This window comes from Numida meleagris, chromosome 2, assembly GCF_002078875.1.
Source record: "Numida meleagris isolate 19003 breed g44 Domestic line chromosome 2, NumMel1.0, whole genome shotgun sequence".
Lineage (NCBI taxonomy): Eukaryota > Metazoa > Chordata > Aves > Galliformes > Numididae > Numida > Numida meleagris.
Genome location: NC_034410.1, coordinates 62,758,353 through 62,783,691, shown reverse-complemented (window position 1 = coordinate 62,783,691; position 25,339 = coordinate 62,758,353). Strand labels below are relative to the sequence as shown.

At 41.1% G+C, this 25,339-nt stretch overlaps 1 protein-coding gene across 1 annotated transcript; it reads left to right on the top strand.

The window, feature by feature from the left end:
• On the top strand, positions 1,698-25,147 carry LY86 (lymphocyte antigen 86). The gene is made up of 5 exons (XM_021386318.1): positions 1,698-2,078; positions 14,037-14,123; positions 15,384-15,512; positions 21,571-21,623; positions 24,405-25,147. The coding sequence occupies exons 1-5, from the start codon at positions 1,958-1,960 to the stop codon at positions 24,498-24,500; spliced, it is 486 nt and encodes a 161-aa protein (XP_021241993.1). The 5' UTR covers positions 1,698-1,957; the 3' UTR covers positions 24,501-25,147.

Below are 25,339 nucleotides of genomic sequence, written 5' to 3'. Positions count from 1 at the left end.
ATATGTAGTATTACTCACATGTATTTTCCCAGTTTCCAATTATTTTCATCTCAAGAATGGCCCTGAGCTTAATTTGGTTTATTTATTAGTGATATCCTCAGTCTCACTGGATATCTCTTTCAAACATTTGCTCTATCTTTTGTTTTCCTTAGTTCATTGAGCATTAAACTGACATTTTAAAGGAAGGACCATTGTTTCATTCCTTAAGAAAAAAATAAAATGGAGAGGTTATATTCTCACAGCTCTGACCCACAGTGCCCTGCATTTTGTAAGAAGCCATTATATCCACTTTTGATTCCCTTCACGGACTTCAGTGGGAAGGGACTTTTACTTTACGTGATTCAAGTTTAAGTGCATTACAGTTAACCTGGACTTTGTCCCTGTTTAATATTGTCTAAGCAGTTGCATTGCTCTCATCAGCAATCAGCTGGGTATCACCAGAAGTCTGGTCAAATCATACAGGTCCTAACCCAAGTCTCTTTGCATGACCATGACACATGTGCTGTGCCTAAGGACAGTTGCTTGAATTCTCACCCTGGCCCTGGACATGTAACGTACCATTATGATAGTATCCAAAACATGAAATAGGCCTGAATCTCATTACCCGAAGCAAGGTCTCTTGGACTGCACTGAATTGGCTTTTAAATGTAATACATCGTGGCTGAAATCTTGGCCTCTTCTTTCATCGATAGGATTACTTATATTACCTTTATTCAGACCAGGATTTTGCCTCAGGAACAACTCTACTGTTTAGTATTATTTTATAATTATCTTGTTAGATGTCTTCCTGTTTGCTAAAGTACATCAGCTTTCTCTTCTCCAACTTCACTCAGTGACAGAGCAAAAGATACTTGCAGCTTTCGGAGCAAGAAAGACTGAGGTGGCCAAAGAAATCTTTTATCCAACTCTGTCACGCTACAGAGCCAATTTCTCCTCTCTGCAGCTTGGAGAACACTACTGCAGACATTGGATTTAGGGTTGTCTTTAGCCTGTAAGTTTTTTCCATTTAATACTTTGTCCAGAAAAGTCCTTCTTGGCAACTGCCTTTTGAAATGCTGTTCCAAACTGTGGAACTTAAAGTAAATATGAGAATTTTACTGGGGATGAGGCAATCCTCCCTACTTTCCTTACTGATCATTCTTTGCCATCTGCAACAGCCACCAATTTGTGCATGAAGCACAGCTTAAAAAAAAGCTAGCATGAATAACAAATGCAGTGTCACTACTGGGCAGTTAAATAACCAGGAAAACAGAGGGAAAAAAGGTTTACTTGACTGGGTTTACTCTTAAATAGTGCATTATTTGTAAGAACCGCTGAACAAAATGAGCAGCAATGCAGCCTCTAGCAGAGTCAAGCGGAAAGGATTCATTCCTGAAAGTTTCAAGAGTTGGTTCTCCGGTGTGCCAGCTGTTTCAGACAAATTTCCCTTCCCTCCAGCACACAGATTTTTCACCAAGAAAAACACCGAAATCAAACTGGCCACCTTGCAACATTTGGTCCAACTTTGCGTGATTAAAATGTGATGATTTGGATTCCAGTTTGAAGCCAGCGGGGATAAATAAGCCCGTCTGAAGTCCTAACCCAAATGCTTTGACTTCAAGAGAAGAAACTGGCAGGGAGAGGAAAAATAAACAGTTTGCCGTATTGTTCCAGCAGGCACCAAGACTGGGCTATGCAGTGCGGCAAGTACGTGTGATTAGCTCATTTGTCATCAGTTTAAACTAACACGAAGCAGAAAGCAGAAGTCTGAGCACACGGAAACAGCACCCTCCAATTTTGATTAGGCTCTTGTTTACACCACGTTGTGGCAATCTGGAGGCTGCATTGGCTCACTTAACCATTCTTCAGGCGTGAATGTAGTAACTCCCGTCTCTCTTGGAGGAGGGAAGGAGCAGCTAACCCACAGAGGAGTGGCAGGAGACGGGAAGAATCAATCCTGCAAACTGCCACTGCCACCATGAAGACATCGAATGTTCTCGCTCTTATCTTAGTCCTGCTTTACATCAATGCCAGCACAGAATGGCCTACACACACAGTCTGCAAGGAGGAAAACTTGGAGATATATTACAAAAGCTGTGGTGAGATTCTTAAAATTTCCATTTTTCATTTCCTTTTAGCTATGCAACAGAATTGCTCTTATACAGCAATACAAGCTTATAAACCAGGCAATGAATGGAAGGGTTACATTCCCAAGCTGGCACCAGGTTTTGCAGCTGGAATGTTTTGTCTTTCACATATAGCTGGCTTGGTTGACATGCACGCATCCAAATGTATTTAGATGGAAAATAATAGAGAGGAAATAATGTAACCTAATTCAGATTATTAAACAGCTGTCAAAGAGTCAGTTCAGCATGAGAGATGATTAGAATTTTTATCCTGAAACTCAGTTATTAAAAAAAAAAACAACACAACAGAAAGAGCCTAAATCTTCATCCTTTTTTTTTTTTTTACCTCTGGGACAACAGACTCTTCAATGCCCTGATCTACTGGTTTCCTGCCGCGCAGTTGGGCTGTGGTGATGTGCTTTCTGTCCTCCCACTTGGAGTGACAAGGGACCCAGCGTGACAGCGGGAAGGAATCGTGTTCTCAGCTGCTGCCGCCATGCTCAGCGAGGCTTCAGCAGCAGCACTTAACAGAGGCATTTCCCGGGAACTGTAGGGTTTGTTTGTTCTTTAAATCTGTAGAGAAGAAAAGGAGCAAGCAGCACTGGGATGACTGAAAATGAATTCACTGAATGGTGCCTGCTTTCCACCTCTTGCTTTGCTGGCCTTGTGCCTCTCCTATTGTGCTGATCTGCTTTACAACTGGGACAAAGGGAATTAGATTCACAGACGCTTCATTCATTTTCCGCACGTGATGTGAAAAGCGATTCATGGCAAATGAGCACCCTAGAGTTTGTTTTTCCAATTCATCCAGATACAAAGGCTTTCCCGGGGGGCTTTTTCCCCCTTGTAGCTTTCATGCAGTTTTGCACACCCATTAAAATAAAGCCAGTGAGGGACAAGAGAGGTAAATAAATATTTGCAATGCCATTCTTTCCAGGCCTGCTCCAAGGAGATCAAAGTCAGGCTTTACGTATTACAAATATTGGGAAAATATTAATTAGATATTGAGTGTGACCTTTGGTATTTCCTTTATGTTAGTAAGAATTCATTGTATAAACCAATTCTGTTCCCTCTATAGGTCTCAGCATGAGATTCCTTAACACTGGGGCACAGGCTACAACTTGAGTCAATTCAAATGATGATGAAATTTTTCTGCAGGGCATGTGTCAGACAAGTATTGCTTCTTACTATGCACACCACTGGACTAACAAAATGCGTTTGTTTAGAGCTTACACATCACCTGTTTGGTTTGCCATGCGCACAAAGCTAACTGGTATATTCATTCAGAAGAGCTTCACAGCTTGAGAAGCACAAGTCAGAGTCAGAATCAGGTCTCAATACAAGAGTGGTTTCTGTTCTCCTAGACACAGCTATGGGAGATGAGAGGATTACACAGATATGGAAACAATACAATAATTAAATCAGACTCCTCGTTTGAAGCCTGATTCCTCTTCTCCTTACAGCTCTGGCAGATAAAGTTGTGAGAACATTCACAGCTGCTGTCACTGTGTTCTGCTCTGCCTTTTCCAGAGGTTACCCATACCTGTAGCTTCAGTACAGGAAGCACCTTCTGCATCTCAGCTGATCCAGCTCGCAGTGTTTTAGCTTGCATAAAGCAAAAAATATAAGGCTTTTTGAGGAGGCTGGGCCCCAAATGCCTCCTAGATGGGGTATATGCTGAGCTCTTTGGCCAGCTCACAATTGTGACAAAGGCACAGATCATGCTTTCAAGAAGGGGAGAGTTTCTCCCCACCTCATTTCACTCTCAACCGTAATTACATGTGAAGAAAATAGCTTTTTTTTCTTTTGCTATGTCCCATTCGCTATCCTTACCCAGGAGGGAAAAGACATATGCCTAGTTTTGACAAGACCCTTTCCTAACAAACCTCATGAAAACTTTGTAATAGCAGCAAGCACAGCATAAATACTGGGCAGGCGCCCACATACTTTAGATATTTCAAGGGAAGGACTGTCCCAAAAACAGTGTTGCTCATTCTTCAAGGGGTCAGTATGGAATTTAAAAAAGCTGGAGCACCTTCCTGGCTCACAGACCAGAGGTGGAGAAAAGGGACTGTGATAACAGACCCCAGCAGCCCCAGAAGACATCCTGACAAACTGCTGAAGAACAATAATGCTAAGTTGCAAAACTAAATCTCACTGAATGCAACTGATCCCGAAATAAATGACATTCTGTCTCAGTGAAACTTTTCAACCTGCATGTCCTTTCAGTCTGAGAGATCCTCACAGTATATCCTGCTCCACTAATGATGCCAGTGAATGACATACTTAGGGATACAATATGTACAGTGAGGCTGCCAGTACTAAAACTTGGGTAAAGAATACCCTGATGACCTAAAGAGGATCAGAATTTCACCCTTATTGTTGTTACTCTAAATTCTAGGATGTTATCAGTGCACCAGGGTTGAATCAAGTAAAATATAAGAAGTTTGGGGGAATTCTAGACAAGTACTTCACAAATCTATTTCTGGAACTGGATGCCCTCTATCAGCAGATAATAACAGAGTTCAGTCCGAGTATTTAAAACGGAGCTGTGTGTTCATTTTTGCTTTGCAGTTTTTCAGATCCTCTCCTATATGGCAGTAAAAATCCGACTAAAGCTAAAAATATGAATTAATATAACTGTGATAAATGTAGCAGAGAAGCTTAGATGGATAAATGAAGATAGATAGAGAAAGAATAGCACTCTTCTGTTCTCAAAAGCAAGTCCCAGTTCCCTGTTGAAAGCTTTTGCCCTAGCTGCAATCTGCCTCTATAATGGAGTATGTTACAGGCATGCATCAAGCTCTTAGGTTCACCCCATATTCTGGATCCTATGGAAGGGATCCTCAATATCACCCAGGCACATCAGACCAAGCCTTCAGGGACCAGGCCCCTAAGGCATGCATCAAAAAAAAAGAGCTGGACAAGACCACAGTGATCAAAGTCACACACTTTTGGGGTGGGGGTTGAATGTAATCTAAAAGAAAACAGATGAAAATTCTCAGCAGCAAGTCCATAGCAAGCAACACAGGCTAAGAGACGGGTGGTCTATAAGTAAATAGACACTATGCTGCCTCCTCTGCAAAACCACAGGAGACATAACACCGAGACAGTCTATAAATAGCAAGACATTTCCCATCAGTGCCATTCTTCCTCCCAGGAACAAGTGACAAAAAAGAAGGAAGATCTCAAATGGCCAGAAATCACTTTAGAAACCTGGGCAGGGATCCTAAAATAAAAGCAACGCAGGTTAACATCTCTGACTGAGAAAAGAGAACTGTAATTGGCAAGTCTATGCAGAGACATGGAAAGAATCTGCTACACAAATGCCTTATTCCTATCCCTTTTAATTTCACTGCGATTTTAACAATAAAAATACTTTTGATCTTTCTTGCTGCATTTTAAAAGGCAGTTCTGTGGGAAGGGAAAGACAGGAAGGCAAAGATAGCAAGAGCCCTGAACAGATTCTAATAGTTTCTGATTGTCAGGCTTCTACCTGGGCAAAGTGCAATGCAGTCAGAGATTACAAAATATAACTCTTCACTGCAGCTGCTGGCACTTGCCTCTGGACCATTCATCTAAGCTTGCATTAATTCACCATGAAAACAGTTCTACAAGGTAGTGTTCAATTGGGGCCCTCTTCATAGCATAAATAAAGCAGGTGATTGCTGCTACAGGTGCATCAAAAAACGTTTTACAAGTCCTTTTACAGCTCTATCTTATAATTTTAGTTAGGTCAGAATATCTGCTTTTCTTTCAGCCAGGATAGGCAGATCAGTACTGTTAGTGAATAATAAAGCTCTATGCTCAGGTTAGGACCTCAAGAGTTTCAGAGCTGCCTGCTGCCTGAAAATGGAGGTTTCTTGACAAAGCAGAGAAGACCACTAGTCAGGTATAAGGTTCTTAGAAAGGGTCTGGAGAGCATCCACCATTAAGGACTTGATTTTCTATGCACAGGAGTAAATAACATGGAATTTCAGGGAAAGCTTCAGGATTAACCAAAGTTAAATCTTGAAGGATATTCCTCAGTCATAAAATGTGTTCAGGGCACGTGCAATTTTTGACTATCAGGCAGAGACAAATAGATTTCCCACATAACATTTGACCTTGGGCTTTTTTTGGGCTTTTCTTCATCCAAAGCTCAGCTAACAGCCACTAGCTGAAATTTAGGAAGAGGAGGAATCAATCAGCATTCATTTCATACTGCAGAACCTACACAGGAAACCAACTGTACCCTTCTTTACAATTTTATCTACCTACAGGTTTAAAACCAGACAAATAACAACATGTAGTGAAGTGGGCAACTATTTGCTTTAATTAATGTCTTCTGCTAGACATAGCAGCAGGCCCTGTGCACCCCTGAGAGAATTATTTTTCTCCTAAAGAGAGCAAAGTTAAATGGAATATGTTCACTAAGAAGATTTTCCCTACATAAAATTGATTAAATAGGAGAAAGCAGCACTGTCCACTTCTGTATGAACTTGCACTGCAATGCATTTACTAACAGAGAAAATCTCATTTGCAGTGCTTTTCATACTCATGAGCTCAGATTTGGACCTTGGCAACAAAATACCTTGAAGTGAACAGGGTTATTCTGGTGTAGAATCTGCTCTGTCCAGATAGCACAGTATAGCAGCTAACCTTCCTGTTAAACTCCACATTGAGGGAACTTCTCAGTGCTTAAAAAAAGAAAAAAATAGACTTGTTAGATTACTGTTTCCTGACCATTTGTCTGTCCCTGCTGAATAGTTTCGGTCTTATTGGTGTTCCCCTCACACATTCAGCCCATCACATCCTTTCTCCTATGTACAGAGAGATCAAATGCACTATTTCTCTTTAAACCCTTCTTCTTTTTTTTTTTTTTTTTTTTTTTTTAAATTGACATGTAACACTCATCCCTGATAAATCAGGGATACTAACTTGTAAACAATCCTGCTAACTTGTCATCATTGCAGCACTAATTTCACAGCACATTGCTTTCATATGATTCTATGATTCTGCTTTCTTCATCAACCAACGCTGCTGGTCTCTTTTCCTCGCTAGCCACATACATGTATATCCTCTAGATGAAGGACATAAGTAATCTGATAGCTTCAGCTGGCAAAGAAAAGTGCAAAAATTCTCAGCTCACGCGTCTTCAGGGCAAATGTTCTGCTAGACACTTCGTAAAAGAAGGCTATTTTTCTATTATTCTTTGGTTTTTTGGCAGACAGATTGAGCCAGATGCTTCTCTTTGACTTATTTATTTATTTCCCTCAAGCAGTCTCCAGCAATTGCTTCTACTTCTAAATTATTTAAAGCCACATGACACCAGCTCCCCTCTGATCTTTTGTTGCATAAATTGCTAATGGGCAAACAATCAAAGAACTTAAGAATTTGACTTGAAAACATTTTTTGTTTGCTCTGTCCAAGCAATCTTAGTGTCACAGCCTGGCTGCTGTACTTATCTGGTGTAGCTTACTTACTCCAGGGGGAAGGCCAGATGTTGACAGGCATATTTCTAGCTCCGGCTCCTAACAAACTGAAGCTGTCATAAGAATCAAGGTAGCATGGATGTGAGTGTATATGTGAATTTGCTTTTGTTCTGCACATGTAAAACTTTTAAAAAGTTTGGTCCCTTCATGAACTAAAATTCATGAATCTGTTTCACTCTTCACTCCATTAGGGTGGATTAAAACTTTCTTCTCTATGTGACCTCTTAGGTGGTTCTGGCCTAGCTTTACCCCATTTCAGAGAGGGGAGAGTGTTTAGTAAGATGTAAATGGTGAGGAAGAACATGAGACGATTTCACACCTCTATGGTACTTTGGCAAAAAACATTATGTTCAGCATCTAGACTTTGAACCACTTAGCAAAAATCAATATTAATGCTTTCAGTGAAATTGTGGAGAGAATTAACCTTGGCTGAACTTCTGACTCTTTGCTTATTCATATGTAATATCAGTAGGTCATTACGTACAGAACCCCAAACCTCTGTTCCATCCCTGATGCTGGTTTTAGACTCAGGAGAGCTGCTGCTCACCAAGAACTAGGATCTTGAAAGCTATTAGAAATTAATTCAATGCACCAGTTTCTTCTTCACCTGAAGATGGATGGCTGCTGTCAAATGATCCAGCGGTGATTGGGCAGGCAGGAACCCAGCTACTTTCCTTAGCAGAAGGAGCATGCCATTCCAATTATAGCTTACTGCCACACTCCTGTGGTGGATTTCAACCCATCCTGGGAAAATGGGAACATTTAGTCCATTTATATTCTGCTGATTACTGTTCTGTATAACCAGCAGTAAAGCCTGCTATCCCAGAGCATGGCATGTGTCTAACAGCAGGGCAGTTTCTAGTAATGTTTGGTTCTATTTCTGACATAACTCAGTTGTGAATCCCCAGTCCTAGTTGCAAGCCCTAATGCTCAGAGACCTGTCTCAAGTAGAACAATATAAAGAATGATAAAGAAACACATGAAGAGGGGAGAGACAGATCTGATTAGGACACAGGCACTTATTGTATGCATCTTACTCATGCAGCGCATGGTATTTTCTTACCAACAGAACAGAAGAACAAAGACTTTCTCTCTAATACATTCCCTGCTGGGCCTAAATTAATGCAGTATTTTCTTGTTAGACTGCTGTAGCTGAAGCCTGTCCTGCCTGCCTCTCTCTCTCTCAAGCTAACTAGGACAAATCAGGATTATCAAATACAAATGCAGATCTGTATGTGCTATCTCTCAAAGCCAGTATCTTTCAGTTTTGTCTTCTTAAACAAGCTTAGACAAAGCTTTGTCATACCACACAAAGCACAGCAATGCACACAATCTCCCCAAATATAACCAGAGGCAAAAGCAAGAAAAGTCTCCACGAACCCTCAGACATTGGGTATCCCCTTGAGCCCTTACAAACAGCTCATAAAACACTGCTATCAGTAAAGGTTGTTTGGGCAGGAAAAAGCTGAGAAAACCGAGTCAGTTTTTTAGAAGGGACACTTTGCACAAGGTATTGACACCCCTACCCCAAATGCAATCCTGCACCCCTGATGCCATTACAGTGGCTTCCCTCCAGCTCACTGCCAGCTTCTTGGCTTGGGACCAGGCAAATATCTTCCTTTGTCTCAGTCTGCCACACAGCTTTGCTCTTGGGTTCTGCTTCCCATCCCACATCTGGTCCTCACACCCCAAATGCTGTTATTTCTAGAGTTATTGCCCCAGTAACAAGTCTGGAGAAGCTACCAGCCTTCTGGGTTACTGTTTCTGAATATTTGCAATTTGTGGTATACTCAGCAATGAGCTTTATTTGAAGTAATAAAAGATAAAGACTTAGTCCTTGACTGGAATTGTTTCATAAGATGCTGGAATCACTTGGCTCCAAAACTCAGGCCTTCATGGCCAGTAACACCTGTATGTAATTCTATGTGGTTGCGATTTGTATTACTGGTGTTCAGTATTCTTGAGAGATAATGATTTAAAAATTGCATGAACTTACTTTTTTAAACAGTATTTTAAATTTCTCTTGCTAGTGTTCTAGGGGTTTTTAGCTTACAGGTTATACTGAGACTAAATCTTCAGGCTTGTCTCTAAAGCCATGTAAGTTTTATCAGAAAGGAAGCAGAGCTATTAACTCATAGTTTATAGACCCTGGGATGTTAAGGATACATTAACAATGATTTTCTTGTTATTTAACTTCCAAGTTGCCTAAGCAAGTCAGAAAGATACAGGAGGTAGAGAAGAGGAAGTCATAGCTTTTACAAAGGAAGCCACTGTGCCTCTCCAAACTAAGGATATGCCAAGATTGGTCCTGTCTCTGAAGTGAGTGCCTTGGGATGAAGCATCCTTATCTTGACTAACTAGCTCCAGCTGACCTGAGTCACACTTTATTCTGCTCCTTACTGAACAGAGGGTCTCTGTTCTTCCCTGCCATGTCTGAATATGGCTGCAGCATGCACTGAAGGCAAGATCCAAAGGGAAGTTCATTAAACTGAAGATACTCAGGGAAATCTAGATGTGGAACTGGAAACTTGCTAATTCAGCTGGTCCTTCTTCCTCAGTGCCTTGTAAATAAATTCCAGTGTCAAATATAACCCTGAGCATTCAAGTTAGTTTATTTAAATAGGCATTAAAGGGAAAATGCCCAAATAGTTTCTCATTCTTTCCCTCCCTTTTATCACCTTGAATGTTGTAAGGACATAAGGACTAATGATTTAATTTTATTAAGAGCTTTGAAGATGAAGACTGTTGGGTAATTATTAAATATGTTTCTTCCTCATATTCATTTACATCTCTTCTAGCACCATTCTGTCCTTGTTTGACCCTAACCAAGCCCAGCTACATAACTCCACCTAACTCTACAACTTTCACCCAATTTCTCCTAACTGTGAATTTGAAAGACGCAAAGCTTACAAATTTAGAGAGTTTTCTCACCACTGCAAGACTTACAGATGTGGTCTCTTGCTAAGCAAAACTTGCCTACTTGCTTTTAGTTCAATCATAACCACTGATTTTCATACTCACATGGAAACAGTGGGATTTAAGAGCAGATTCAGATGACAGTAAAGCCAGTAGAGGGTAGTTAACAAGATAAGGGAGAGGGAGGGAGAAGAAAAGACAAACTGTTGTAGAGTAGCCCAGCAAAATTCTGATAATAGGTGCTTCACATTCAGCCATGCAGTTTCTGTAATGCTGTTAGTGGACTGGCAGCTCTGGCTCTGAAGGACACAGCAGTAGCAGAGAGAATTTTCAGTCAAAATCCTGCTTCTGCCCACCTTTATGAAACTGCAAATGTTACAACCCAAGCTTTTCTTACACAAAATATAAAGAGATACTATAAATGCCCTTTTTCCACTCCCAGTAAGCAGATTTTCATTAATAAACCTCAACATGTTTGTAAAATTTCCATCAACGTTTTAAGTGTTGGTAATATATCAAAGCTGAACTGGAAAAGCAAAACTCTGCAACAAGTTGAAGAGTTTCTACTTTAATTATGGAAGAGAGAGCAGATTGAAGGGAGTGGGTGGAGGGAAGTCTGGGAACATACAGTACTGTGCACTATGAAATGTTGCAGGGAAGTGGAAGGCTGAAGGGCAGCCCCACGTGTTTGAGAGATTTAATGGTAAATGTTATTGCTCCGCACATGTGAAAGACATAACATGTATTTTTTTCAGTCTAACCAGCTCGCTTCAGATTGAGGCGAGAAGGAAAAGTATTAAACCTCCATAAGAGAGAAACAGTGACTCACAGTTGTGCAACAGAAAAATGGCAACGGCCTCGAGTTGTTTTTGTCACACAAGGCACTCCTCAATATTTAAAGAAAGAGGAATGAGGCACACTACCTTTGATCACAGCTGAATCTACACGTATCTTCGCATATTAAATGGTTAAGAAAATTAATACTATTTCCTTTAATTTCCTTTTAGCAGCACCCTTTCTGCCTACGTTTTTTGGAATCCAGACTCCCTGGCACCATAGCTCTAGCAAAACAGCCTTGCTTTCAATTGATTTCAGCAGGAGTCTGCCATGTACACAACAGTATCTAGGATGCTGGATAGCCTGAATTTCTACAGGAAGATGGTCAGAAAATTAATTGTTGGTTATTTTGTTGGATGTTTTTGTTGTTTGTGTTGTTGTTTTTTGTTGTTGTTGTTGTTGTTTTTGCCAGTAGAAAAGTTGGTTTCACAGCAACAGAGTAACAACATAAAATTCAAGCGCTCTAATTCACAAATATTTCCGGAATATCTCATATCAGTGCTTTCATACATGCTTCCTCTTCTCTGGGGAACAGGTAACACTTGTCTGGACACATCAGTGTCCCTCTGTACTGTATCTTTGGTGATGGAGGAGGGGAACCATTGTTATGTTACACAATCGAATTGGTCACCTGGTGAAAGAGCTCAACTCATAAGAAGAAAAGACAGATAGGAGACATCCAAACTAAAGCAGTCCTGAGGTCAGGTTCTTGACAAGAAACCCATTCTTTCCAGTGAAGCTTGGTTCACTTTTCATCAAACAGTTTCGGGAGAAAAAACAAATCAGATTAAAACAACAACAACCACCTTTTAGCCCTAATACCACAAATCAATTTGTTGATTAAAGCACAACCTAGTCACTTTGAAAAGATCACGATCTATGTTGCAGTGCCATCTTTGACCATTGTTCCATTCTGGACATTACAGCACTGACAAATGTTGTCATTTGACAACTAGTGCTGTATGTAGGCACCGATACCCAAGTTGCTCAGGATCTGAGCAGTTGTTTCCTGAGCCTTATCCTTGCACCACACACCAAAAACAGAAATGAAAAGGGCTCTTGCAGAAGTCCAGAGCAAAGCGGAAACCACGCCCTGAGAGGTGGTAGAGACCAGAGAGGAAGCAGGTATAACGGCCCTGGGAAAAAAAGAGAAGTTTGGCGTTCTTTCCAGCTAGAGCAGGAAACTTGATTATGGCAACTTCTGAAGGTGCAATAACAAAGCAAGAACTGACAGGAACACGGAAGGGGAGGACGGAGACCCCTTTAACTCCTCTCACATTTGTTCATGAGCTGCTCAACTCCAGGCACCAGCTTTCTGTCCCAAGCAGTTCACGTAACTGTTTAGTGGTGTGGAGGAAGAAATACAGCACAGGTATAGAGCTGCAAGAAATGCCTGTGATTTTTACTTCCCTCTTCAAAACAGTTTCTTAAAGTTGTCAGGAGTTAGCTCTTGGGAGCTCCTCTTGGACCACACTGACAACTCACGGGCTGCAAAGTCTGGCTGACGTTGCCAGGATTTCCCAGTGCTTTCATTCCTTTGGTGCCCCCCTCTAGGCAAACAGGCTTCAGTCACCCAGGCTTGATCCCTGGCAGCTGCTACAGCTGTAGAGCACTGCTGCAAAAATAGGACCAGACAAGGACCTGTAGTTCTACAGATACACTAACTCAGCTTCATGGAAGACACTGACTCAAGTTACACCACAGCACAGCATAAATCAAAGCAAAATTCTCCCAAGCCATTATTTTCCATTCAGTAAGATGATCACCTCAAAGCACAAACCATAATAACTTAGAAACAGAATTCATTTTCCAAGCCTATAATTTGTCACCAACAGCTCTCTTTAAAGTGTGGAGCCTACGGCTGCTTCTGTGAGTGCCACAGTTGCGCTTGGGCCCATCCCCACGGCCTCTCCGGTTTCCACAGAGAGACAGATGCACAGACAGGCCGTGAAGATCCACCAGGGCCAAACATGTGCCTAAAACAGGCCTTGAGGCTCTGCTACAGCATACATCCATAGGCTAGGTGACATGCAGCCAAACTGGCCACATCTTCCACCTCCAGCCACAGCTCTGGAAATCTCTTCCTGGTGCTGTTGGTTGCAGCAGCACTGACAGCGACGGAGCTTTCAGTTGTTGCTGCTTGCTGTCACCAGAGAGTGACACGTTGGCAAGCCTTCAGGCATAGCACAGAGCTGAGGGAAGGAAAGGAGAAGGCGGAAACAGGGGGAAAGCAGTTGTGTTTGTTCCAGAGTTTTTTGCAGCTTCATGCTGAGAAAAGGGCACCATGAAAAGCAGTAACAGCCACAGCTGTGTCAGTCAGCAGCTGTAAGGCTCTCCTTGCCCCCAGCTCTGCTAAAGTTTCCCGGAGAAGAAATGCAGAATATTTCCCAGGTTACAAATATCACACGGTGGTGGGCCCAGCACAAAGCTCTGCAGGATCTCAGCCACACAATCTGTTTTTCTTTTTTGGACTTTACAAACTTTAGGATTTAGGTTCCCAGACAATCACTAAGTCATCTTCTTACAGAAGTGACTATTAAACGCAGGGTATAAGAGCTTTGAGTCTATCATGGAAAATATCTAGGAAATATCTAATTATTTTTTTTTTGTAACACCTCTGTAGTTTTACTGTTGTTTTCTATACAGTCAGTATCTCATTATAAAAATACGAACTTGTTACTCACTGCTTTCTTTTTCCTGACAGATCCCCAGCAAGATTTTGCTTTCAGCATTGACCGTTGTTCAGATGTCACAACCCACACCTTTGATATCAGAGCTGCAATAGTCCTAAGTAAGTGAATTCCTATTTCCTTGTGCCGTAAGCAGGTATGTGTAAGCACTGGTATTAAGTAAGCAAGGGTAGCAACCTCCTATAAAATAAAAACAATACTTAATTTCTAAGAAATTTCAAAACCAGTGTGAGGCTAGAAAAATATCAGGCCTGTTACCAGCTCTGCCTCAAACTGTGTGTAACTCAGAGCAAGTCACAGAGTTGTCAGTCCTCATTCCTCTCCTACCCTTCATCCCTATGTGGGGACAGCCAAGTTGGGGGCTGTTCTAGAGCTTGCCTTCACAGCTAAGTCATCTGGGGAGAGTCTTGTTGAATGAGATGGCTACAGGCCCCACGCCCTTGTGTCAGCACCACAGAACTATATCCTCCAGCACTTGCCTGAGCAGCAACAGAAGGTCAAAATCAGTACTGCGTTTGAGCTAAGGGGCTGGGTGCGCAAGTTAATATTAGTTACAGCTTGACTTCTGACCGTTCCATGGACAAGCCAATTTCTTACCAACCTGTTGGCCCCAAGCTCACCTTCTGCTACAACAAATGAGAGTGCACTGCTGCATACTCCTGGTACTGAACATGAGTTTGTCAGCCAAGCATCTTTTAGCACTTGGGAATGCCCTCTTACATGCAAAGGTCATCCTCCCGATGGATATGCTGCCCTTTTGCCTGGAGAGCATCTGTTATCAGGTGGCTGCAAATTTAAACAAGCCCGCACACCACATTACAGGCATTTGCAAATACCTTTCCAACAACTCAGATTACAGGACCTCCCTCTAGATCTGGAAGCCTCACTAGCTTGTCTGTGGTAGCTAGCTGAAAAGGCTGAAACAAACAACCTCCCAGCACTGCTTAGCTGCTATGCTTGGCCATGGTGTAAGTCTGGCTTGGAACATTTTTCCAGGCAGCAGGTACAGGCCAGGGGCTGCTCCCAGGGCACACTAGATTTTGTCATGCTGCTAGGGACTGGAGGAAAGAAAGTTTAGGTTTCTAGACACAAGCTTTCCTATGCCAGAGAATGGTCACGGACATAGTTTAAAATAAAAATGTAAGCTACTACGTCCCTTGTTACATACCTTGAAAGGGCTTGGAGAACTGTTCCTGAAGCACAGATTTCTATGTTTCAGGAGTTCTCAGTGAAGAAATAAAATGCATAATGGCTTAAACGGGAGGCAGGGGGGAAGGAAATAGAAACTTCCATAAAACATACATTTATAAGCCTGTTTACTCTTGCATTTTCTCTGAGCACTCCTTCTACTTTCTGTATAGGACAAAGCATCAAGGAACTGTACGTCAAGGTTGATCTGGTCATAAACGGGAAGACTGTCTTAAGCTACTCAGAGACACTTTGTGGACCAGGCCTTTCTAAACTAATTTTCTGTGGAAAGCAGAAAGGAGGTAATTTGGGCAGCACTCTAAAATGTTTGATGGCTTCTGAGTACTCCAAGCAGCATGCACCCACTGTGCTACCAAAAGCACCAATATATTGTAATGTTGTGTTTACTTCAACAGCATGTTAATGGGTGACAGAAACACAGCTGGATAGCATGTTTTCCTCTAACCTGTTTGCTCCCTTTTCTTTTAATCACAGAATTTTGCACACATACGGGATTTCAAGTCCATAAAAAATGACTTTGGTAATGTGACCACATCCAACTGCAGAGGGGTTCATAGGCCCTATTTATAGCCACATGGTTGTCATGCGAGCAAAAAGCATTTCAGAACTGGCCTTTATTTTTGTCCGAGGAAGGGCTGAGCAAATAAACAAGGCGTTCTGAACACATTCTTTACTATTAGCAAATAACACTTCCTGTTCTTAAAGGCAGTTCCTAACACACATTAAGAACTATGCTTGAAAAGAATATTTGGATCAGGATAGGATGTGATACCATCTACTCTTTGCATCTTGTTTCTGCTCACCATGTGTCTATGCTGCTATCAGATGATTTATAGTTCATGTCAGTCAAACTGCCAGCTGATGGAGTAGTTGCTTTTCAGCGGCATTAGCTGCCCACAGACCACTCTTTGGTCTCAAGTGAGCCTGGGCACTTCAGGGTCTCTTCTGCCATGACTCAGGCCAGGTAAAGCATAGATAGCCACAGTGGGTCCAGAAGAGCTATTGTCATTGTTTTGAAATCACTTTTATGTCACAGTATTTTTGTTGGCCGATTTTAAAATAAAGAGGTAGAATTGCAGGGAAGTTTGCCACAGAGCTGTTAGAGAAAGTTTCAGGAGCTCCGCTTTTCTTCCATTCACCTTCATCTCCATCACAATATCACTGAAATAATTCATGTGCATGGGCTATGAGTCTGACAACCATGCACAACACTAATGCTAAGACAACCCCCTGGAAAATTACTGAAACATTTCACACCACATATAAATATCAAAAAGAATAATAGAGAAATGCTACATGAGCAACGAATTATGTAAATCCTATAAGCCAGACAGAAAAAAAAATTAGATCTTTCTTCAGCTGTGTACTGAATTATAAGAAAAAAAAATAAACCCCATATACCTAGTGAAAAACTATCTTATTCTGATGAGATACTTAATAACATCCTTTAGGGAACACATTAAGAAGTGAAGCCAGTCCTGAGCAAAGCACAAACTGCTCTTCACACATTAAACTACAAAGCCAAAATCTCCTGAGTTTTCCAAGTCCTTTAATCTTAGACTGACAGGTGATTGTTTCTACTAGTTGAAGTGCACTATGATATAATACCATTATTGGTTGTTTGAATATTATACATCTTAATTTAGAAGCATCTCTAAGTTTGGGCGAGGACATACATCTCACGTTCTTTACAACACATCACCTGTTTGAGGCAATTCAGCTTAGCTGTATTTTGACCATATTAGCACAGTTATAAACCTGACCTAATACCTACACAGAAAAGACAGTGTTGTGAATAGCAGAGGTAAATAGCTCTTTTGGAGCCCTATTTTCACTGTTTTCTACAGACAGCATTTCCAACGTCTGTTCAGGTGTGACCTGAGTTTAAAGCTGCTCTACACTGAATGCCCACAAGGAGGACAAATATTACCTGTGACTCCCTCTCCCAAAATGACACAGAACACAGTTCTGCTGAAAGCTTTGTTGGTCCATTGGTGTGGACCAAGCAGAGAGAAAGTTATGAGGCAAAGAGATTGATATAAGATGGATTTGGCAAAGTTTGGGGTACTCCCCTACCACCACCTTTTTTGTCCTGAATGCTACAACTTTGCCATGACTGGAAATACTTTAGGAGACCTAGTATATCTGGAGGTTTCACGTTCAACATAATCATAGTATTTACTATTTATGTTAAGCAAACCTCACATCTAGCACAGCTCACTGGGACTCCTAAGTAAGTCTCCGATGTATTTTTCAGAGCTATATCCCTCTTGTGAAGTTGCAAACTCAAAGGTTTCGAGGAAATAGGTCATTGTTCGCTTAAGAACAACAATAACAATCCAACCTGCTAAATTCTTTGTGTTCTAACATGAGCTCAGTTCTTCCTCTTTTTCAGTAGGAAGTGCTGGTTATTCTCCATTTCCTCCAAAGAAAACAGTTATGTAATATTTAATAGATTTCCCAATGCAATCAGTAAAATCAGAGAAAAAGACTTAGAATGGTAATATTTTGTAGTGTGCCAACCACAACTTGCAGGCTTAAATAACTCTGCAAGTTCACACTCTCAAACAATGCAACCCAGACTTTAAAACTCCACTTTATACTTCATTGACTTTTTTGGTAGGTTTTACAGTGAGCATGTGTTAAAATAGTATTTGGGCATAAAAATAGAGCATGAATAAGGCATAAATTACAGAGCTGAGTATCACTTGGAGTTTAGGTACATGTTTCTGACAAAGCAACTACACCACAAAGCTAGGTCTTATACTGATATACAAGCCATCTTGCTTAGCCCCTTCATCCCACATTTTCCTCCCCAGTAAAGAGAGTGGATGTTTCTCACCAAGCTATATATTTATATACATTTTTCTCACTCAACTGTGTATCTATAGCTGGCAGTTATTCAGTTCATTCCTGCATCCCTAAAACTCACAAAAGTTTTGTGTCAATTGCATGGGTGCAAGATCGTGTCCTAGAAGAACTCCAACGTGGAGAATTTGAGCTCTAAAAAGATTTAAAACATAGAAAAAGAAGAGGTGGGTGCAGATGTACAGGGCCTTTATATAGTACAAGAGTGTGAGAACGTTTAAGATTTTCAGTGCAAGGAAGATTTGAGAAAGAGGAGTGAGAATTTCATTATAGGTGTTTTGTCGGGAATGAGAGGCATCTTCATGATAAATGGTAACTGGTAACTTGAAGTAGTTCTCAGGAAGTTCTTACACATTTGAAAGCTCTGCATCAGACTGGAAGTTACTAAAGGCCTGTTTGCTGACAGGGAAAAGAACTAAGTTACTTTTGGTAGAAATAATAGTGAAAAGCTCCTGCAAACACAAGAATGTCACCTTGAATTAATGGTACATTAGAAATGTTTTCCAGGATCCCCTACAGAAATCACCTGCAGTTAATTCTTTAGGAAGATGGGCTGAACATGGAGGGTAAGGTAAAAGCACATCACTAATGACAGCATACTTGACATGCTATAATGTATGAACAGACTAGTAAAAACATTGGGGACATTTTGATGAGAAAAATGTAGCCATATTTTATGCTTCTCCCAATCATATAAGTAATATGCAGTCATGCGTTTATGCAAATACAAAAGCATCTGGGCTTTCTCTATAAAGACCTCTCTATATAGAATTTTGTCAATGAGCTAGGCTCAGTGTTTGTGACAGTTACAGTTACTGCAACAGATGTGAACATCCTCTTTCAATGGAGGAATGCAAAAGTGTGTATGGCTGTATGAAGGATGCTGTGATAAACCACAGTCCTTAAAGCCTCTGAGGATGTTTACATTTCAGGAATTATAACAAATCTCCATGCAAGAGAAACACTGAATGGACTTGAAGAAGCCTGATGAAGCCACCATAGGCAGTGAGAAGGTTGCCATAGTCAGAAATGAGTATGAACAAGAAAATTCAGCTCTGTATTATTTCCTGGCAAGTCTCAAAAGCTGCTCTTGCTTTCCAGTCAGAATATACTTTAAAAGAAGCACAGTCCCTTTACACAGTCGGAGAAGCAAGGAGGGTCACAAGAGTCACAGAGCTGAGTTGGGAAGGGACCTCACATCTGGTCCAGCCCTCCTGCTCAAGTAGCAGCACACAGAGCAGGTTGTCCAGGACTTTACACAGACAGCCTTTGACTATCCTCCAGGATGGAAACTCCACAGTCTCTCTGTGTTAGTGCTTGATCACCCTCAAAGCAAAACTGTTTCCTGATGTTCAGTTAGCATCTCCTGCCTTCCAGTTTCTGTCCATTGCCTCTTGGCTTGTCACTGGGCACCATCAGAAAGAACCAAGCACTGCCATCGTCTCAGAAACAAGTGGCCTGATGCCTCTTATTTCATTTTAAAATATAGGCTTTGCAGAACTTGGATGCTGTTTCTCTACATTTCGATTTTGGACAGCTTTCCAGCAGTCTAGGTAGGACTCTAATAAGCTACATGATCCAAGAGTAATTTCCATATCCCAGAGAAAAAGGATTCCAGGGAAGGGTTATTGTTCCTGGCCCAGTTTCTTCTCTACTCTCCTCCGCTGTCATCTAAGATTTGATAAGTTCGGAACTGATCGAAGAAGAGCAAGACAAGGCCCATTTTAGGCTGTGGACTGAAAGTAAATGTATACAAACCACAAAACGAACCACTGCAGAGTCTACACCGTTCCAAGGGAACAACTCACAGTAAGCCTTAGCTCACTTCAACACACATACGGCCCAAGTGCCAGGCAAGTCACTCATCACATACATCGTACAGTATGCAGTGCTTTTAAACTTCTATTTAGGTTCTAGTAAGTTGGGAACTAAGTGGGCTGTGTTGTATTTTTAAGATTCTTGAGTCACCACTCTCTGCAGCAGAGATGTGTCAGACTCCAGGGCTCTTTCTTCATGCACAGCAGCAATCAGTGATGGCAATGGCTCTTTGAAAAGAAAAAGACTCCTTGGGGCTCAGGTGAAGTGGCCAGGGAAGCAGAGGAAAAGGAGTACAAGCACTGTAAAATAGAGTTAAACAGTTTGAGAGTGAGAAGTCAGCACATACTGATTGTATTCTTAGTTTTGGTATTAGGTTTTTCAGGGAGACATTTAGAAGTCCTGCAACTTCTCTACTTCCCATGATCACCAAGGCATCACCTTTAACAAACATCTTATTAATAAAAAGGTGTAGGACATTGATGATGTCTTGTGTTTCTCCTCTTTTTCTGGTGCATATTATAGTCATGATTCTTAATTATTTAAGTATGTTAAATGAAGGCATTGACTAATATTTCATGATGTGTGGGGAAGATGTTCTGTGGACTGATTTCCATTTCAGACACCTATTGTATGGTGGGATGGACCATGTGACAAATATCTGACAAATCTTATGTCCATTCTTTAACAAGAGACAGCTTAAAAAAACACAGAGATGCTGGACTAAAACAACTCTCTAGAAGTGACAAGCATCAAGATGCCAGCACATACTTAAATATGACGAAATGCTTATTCCTCTGTCACTGTCAAAGTAAAGAATATTTCATGACACCTACGAAAGAGAATCTTTAAACTGTTCTTCGTTTTCCATGACTTGCATAGGGCAAGTTGTGTAAGAAATTCAAAACATCTATGAATTTTATTTTCAGTCAAGTCTACACAGTTTGGCCCAGTAAGCTATGAAAAAGTAGGAGAAATTGCAGAACAGCTTGTGATTTCTGTCCATTAACGCTAAAGTTGCTCTTTCTTCCACAGCAAAAAGCAAGTGTGTCTCACATTTAGGGAGATAAAGATCGGACGTTGCAACTCCTGGGCTCTATTCCAGTCACCAACACAATTTGTGATGGCTTTAGCACACCAAGTAACTTGGTGAACGCTCCCTCAGCAGCAAGATAAATGTTCTTATTACTTTAAGGTCATGTTCAGCAAGCAGTCAGAACTCTACACCTGCAGAAACACTCAGCTCAGATCATCATTTTGGCAATTGTAAGAAAAAAGCGTAGTTCAACTATTGCATCTCCAGGTGTTGAACAGATCAGGCTAAAGGACTCACGTCTAGCAACTTCCTGCTCCCCTTCCATTTCCCCATTTGCAGGGGCACGCTGACACAGGAACAACCACCTGGTTGTGCAATGCCACGGCTCCCTCCTCCATCTCCTTGAGCTCAGGCTCTGCCTTCCCCATAAGGCAATACATGTCCTGGCATTTGTCTGGGGATGGCTGTTGCAAGACTACATATTGAGCACTTTGCAGTTCTATAACACTTGTCACTGGAGCACTTTCAAGCGCTATTACAAAAAAGCATCTACTCTCAGCTGCTTGTTTCTGTCATGTGCTGTATGGTATCTAATCATCCATCATAATTTTTGCTTTCAGAACACCTCTACTATGAGGGACCAGTCACCCTGGGAATCAAAGAAATCCCACAGGTAAGTTCATCACCACTATGCTCTGAAGCAAAAGGGCTTTCTGGATGAGGTATGGTCTGAAGATTATCAGCAGTGATGCCAGCATATTCCAAGCTCCCCCAGCTGGCACACTGCAGCATGGCTGGTCTTTTCAATACAAAATTAAGAGGCTATGCTTAAAGCATAGAGAGCTACCATTATCCAGACAGGCAGGTTTTCTTCAGATAGCAGATTTCCTCTACAGGTACTAAGTCGCACAGCCATACAGTTCTTTACTCTGAAACTGACAATAAATGAAGCAGCTCCTCCAAGGGACTTCTGAGAGATCAAGGCTGCAGTTCAGCTCACCCCTTAGTAGGCTGAACAATTTGGAGATGCTCATTCATCCTCCCAAGCTATAAAGGCAATTTAGGTAATTATTGCAACTGTACCTGATCCACTGTGCATATATGGTGTTAGATACAGACATCTTCTAAGCTGCAAATGAAAGTAGAAGCTATGGGGCCAAGAACACTTTCTCTAGACTCATGGAACCTTAAAATAAGGAAGTACTCTGATAGAGCTGCTTAGTTGTCCACTATAGATGTTCTTTACAAACAGACTTCTTCACAATCAGCTAAGTCTCCTTCCTAAATCTCAACCCAGTTACATTGAAAGCAAAATAGGTCTTAAATGCTGAAAGCACCACTGTTTCTCTTAACTGGGCACAACTTCAAGCTGTATTTGACCAGCTGATAATGAATGATTTCTAGTTAGATAACGTGGAAGAACACAGTTCAGGCAGTCAGACACCCATTAGATTTGCTCACACAGAGAAGCATAGCATGAATGCTCACTTCTTCAGCACTTGACATAAAACCTACGTTACAGCCTCAAAGATGAGTGTCTAGGGCCTGATCAGCACTGGAATGGTCCAAACACAAGACAAGGAGAAGACAGGATCATAACAGGGATACAGAACAAGAACACGAGTCCTGGAGAGCGGAGTTTGCCAAGACCTGCACAGGCAAGAATGAAGATAGTAGAGCTTTGGGAGGATCAAGCCTCTGTAACTACAGTTACTATCTCATACATCTCAGTCTTCCCTTGGTGATAGCAGAAACCACAACCTTCACTTTCCAGGCACTCAAGCAGGGAGTTGGGCTCCCTCGTGCAGGCTGTTGTCCCACCCTCACAAGTGTACTTTCCTTAATGTCATGCCTAGAGACGCCATGTCAAGTAACACCTCCTCTCCTCCAGCCCCTCACATAGGAACACCCAAGCTTGTATCAGCCAGCATTCTGTTCCAGGAGCAGCTCTGCTAAATACTGAAGGCACTTGTGTAGTAAAGACTCTAGAGAAACAAAGGCATAGGTCATCATATCAAAAGGAAGCTTTGGAAACATGCACACAGAGCAACAGAACTCCAATTCTCGGAAAATTAGCTGAGTTTGGAAACAGAAATTCTAAGACTGTTCACCGTCTTCTTTTAATAACAATTTTTACCCATAAGGAAAATATTATTCTGAAGGATGAAAAAAACTTAGTCACTAACGAGCTATGGAAATGAGTTACTACAAACTCACTTCCATGAATGAAACAATAAACTTTTGGAGAATTAACATGCTTGTGAGGAAAGGAGTAGGAAGCCTTCACTGTTAATTAATCAATCAGACAAATAACACCATCCTTCCATGCAGCAGTCAGCTCCTGCTCATTCCAAAGTAGTCTCATCTGACCAGCCTAAGGGACATTTACACAATCTTCACAGCAATTATAACAAGGCTATATTCTCATGAGCATGTTGCCATTGGGCCTCTCTCTAAATTTGGATGTTACACTCATCTTGAACCTCTCTGTGAGGAAACAGGCCAGTTATTGCCTTAGAAATCCCATGATAAAAGGCGAATGGCAAGAAGCCCAACTCATTCTAGCTGTGCTATCCTCTGCTTCACAACCAGAAATGCCCTGAGCAGGATAAGAGCTTTCTATAATTCAAGGCCAAGACACTGCTGCCAAGCTCTCCATTGCTTCTGCCTTGCCTACCCCAGCTTTTGTTCTCTTCCAAACTCCAAAGAACACAGAAAAAATACCAGTGCCAGCAATCCAAAGAGGATGAAATCTAGTTCACCTCTTCCTCTCATTCTGTTAGATGAGCCTTATCACCTCCCTGCCGTGCTTCTCCTTCTCCAAGCACCTGGAGAGGGTGGTTTTGACCAATACAAAAAAGCCACGATATCTTTAAGGTTAAGATTTTTGCACTGTAATTATACAAATTCAACCCCTCCCACCAAAAGAAGAGAAACTATTAGTACTTTTAACTGCACAATTTGATGTTAAACCTCTTGTTTTTACTATATAAGAATTAATCACAGATGATTGACTCATTTGTACACATACATCTCTAAGATGCCATCTTTTATAAAAATGTACATGCTGAGCAACGAGATCCAGGCAAGAAGTGCCAGATAACTGGGCACCACTTCCCCTTCCTGTTCCTGAATGGTCCTTGCTCACAAGAAACACAAAAAACTACGTAGATTTGAAAGGAATTTTTTATGCAGCAAAACATTTTGTTCCCCTTGCACTATTTTAATTTTGAACTTGCGCTGTCAGCATTGATATTTCTGATGAGAACATTTTGGCAGAAAATACAGGCAACTCCTTTACCAGTTCTGAAACACATTCAGACAGAAAATATTTTGGAGGAAGATGATGGGAAAAGTAGTATTTTGTTCCTAGGAAGAGGACTCACTCGTAGAAACAGAAGCAATTCTTTACTACTCGTGGGCTAATCTCTTGCTTTCTGTTTGCCTCATACAGGGAGATTACACTCTTTCTGCAAGGCTGACTAATGAAGATCACGTCACTGTTGCTTGTGCTGATTTTACCGTGAAAAATTATTTAGACTATTACTAAAACAATGTAATCAGTCCAACTTCCTTAGAACTTCAGATCCCTAAAACTATTCAGGCCCAGCGAGCTGCTTGCATGCTTCAATGATTCTGAAGGAAAGAATTCCCACATGGTGGTTCTGATGCTGTTCCCCTTTGTAATTCACTTTTCTTGAGAAGTCACTAGACCCTACACTCTAGTGGTAATTTTATCTCCAAATGCTTACTGGAGCCCACTTTTTGCTTTTAATATATACAGCTGCAAATAGAAAGTATTTGATACCAACATTCTCATCTCAGGATGAAAATAGTACAAAGCAGAAGAGGCGAGAGCCAAAACAGATTTTTGCAGTAAGCTATGGAGGTATCCATTTCTAACACAAGCTAAAGAAGATTGTCATATGTATTATGCAGTTACAGCCCTCAACATATTCAGTTTTTCACAAGGCTTGTTTGGAGCCTCCGTTGGTATAGATTTTGTTGTAACCACAGAACAAAGACCAAATATGATGAAGATGACTTTTCAGTGCTCCATGTTCAGTCACTCTATTCATATCACTTCAGTCTTCAGGACTCTTCTTGTATATTTTTTTGATTCTTTATTGTTTACGGTGATATGAGAATCATTCTGTTTAAGCTACATGCTGTTCTTGCTTGTCAATAAATTTGCAAGAAAAAAAAAAATCATGTTTTCTTCATATTTCTCATGATTCTAGGACCATTCCAAACCTTAAAGTGGAAAAAAAAAAAAAAAAAACAAACTCACAAACTGAGGGGAGAGCACCCAAGGGGGGAGGTTGAGGGAAATAAATTATATGAGCTAGTTGTTTTGTTTTGTTTTTTTAAAGAAACATCAGTCATGTT

Coding starts and splice junctions, on each gene's coding strand:
- LY86 (XM_021386318.1), top strand. CDS start 1,958: ATGAAGACATCGAATGTTCTCGCTCTTATCTTAGTCCTGCTTTACATC. Junction 2,079..14,036: donor GATATATTACAAAAGCTGTG/GTGAGATTCTTA, acceptor TTTTCCTGACAG/ATCCCCAGCAAGATTTTGCT. Junction 21,624..24,404: donor GAATCAAAGAAATCCCACAG/GTAAGTTCATCA, acceptor TGCCTCATACAG/GGAGATTACACTCTTTCTGC.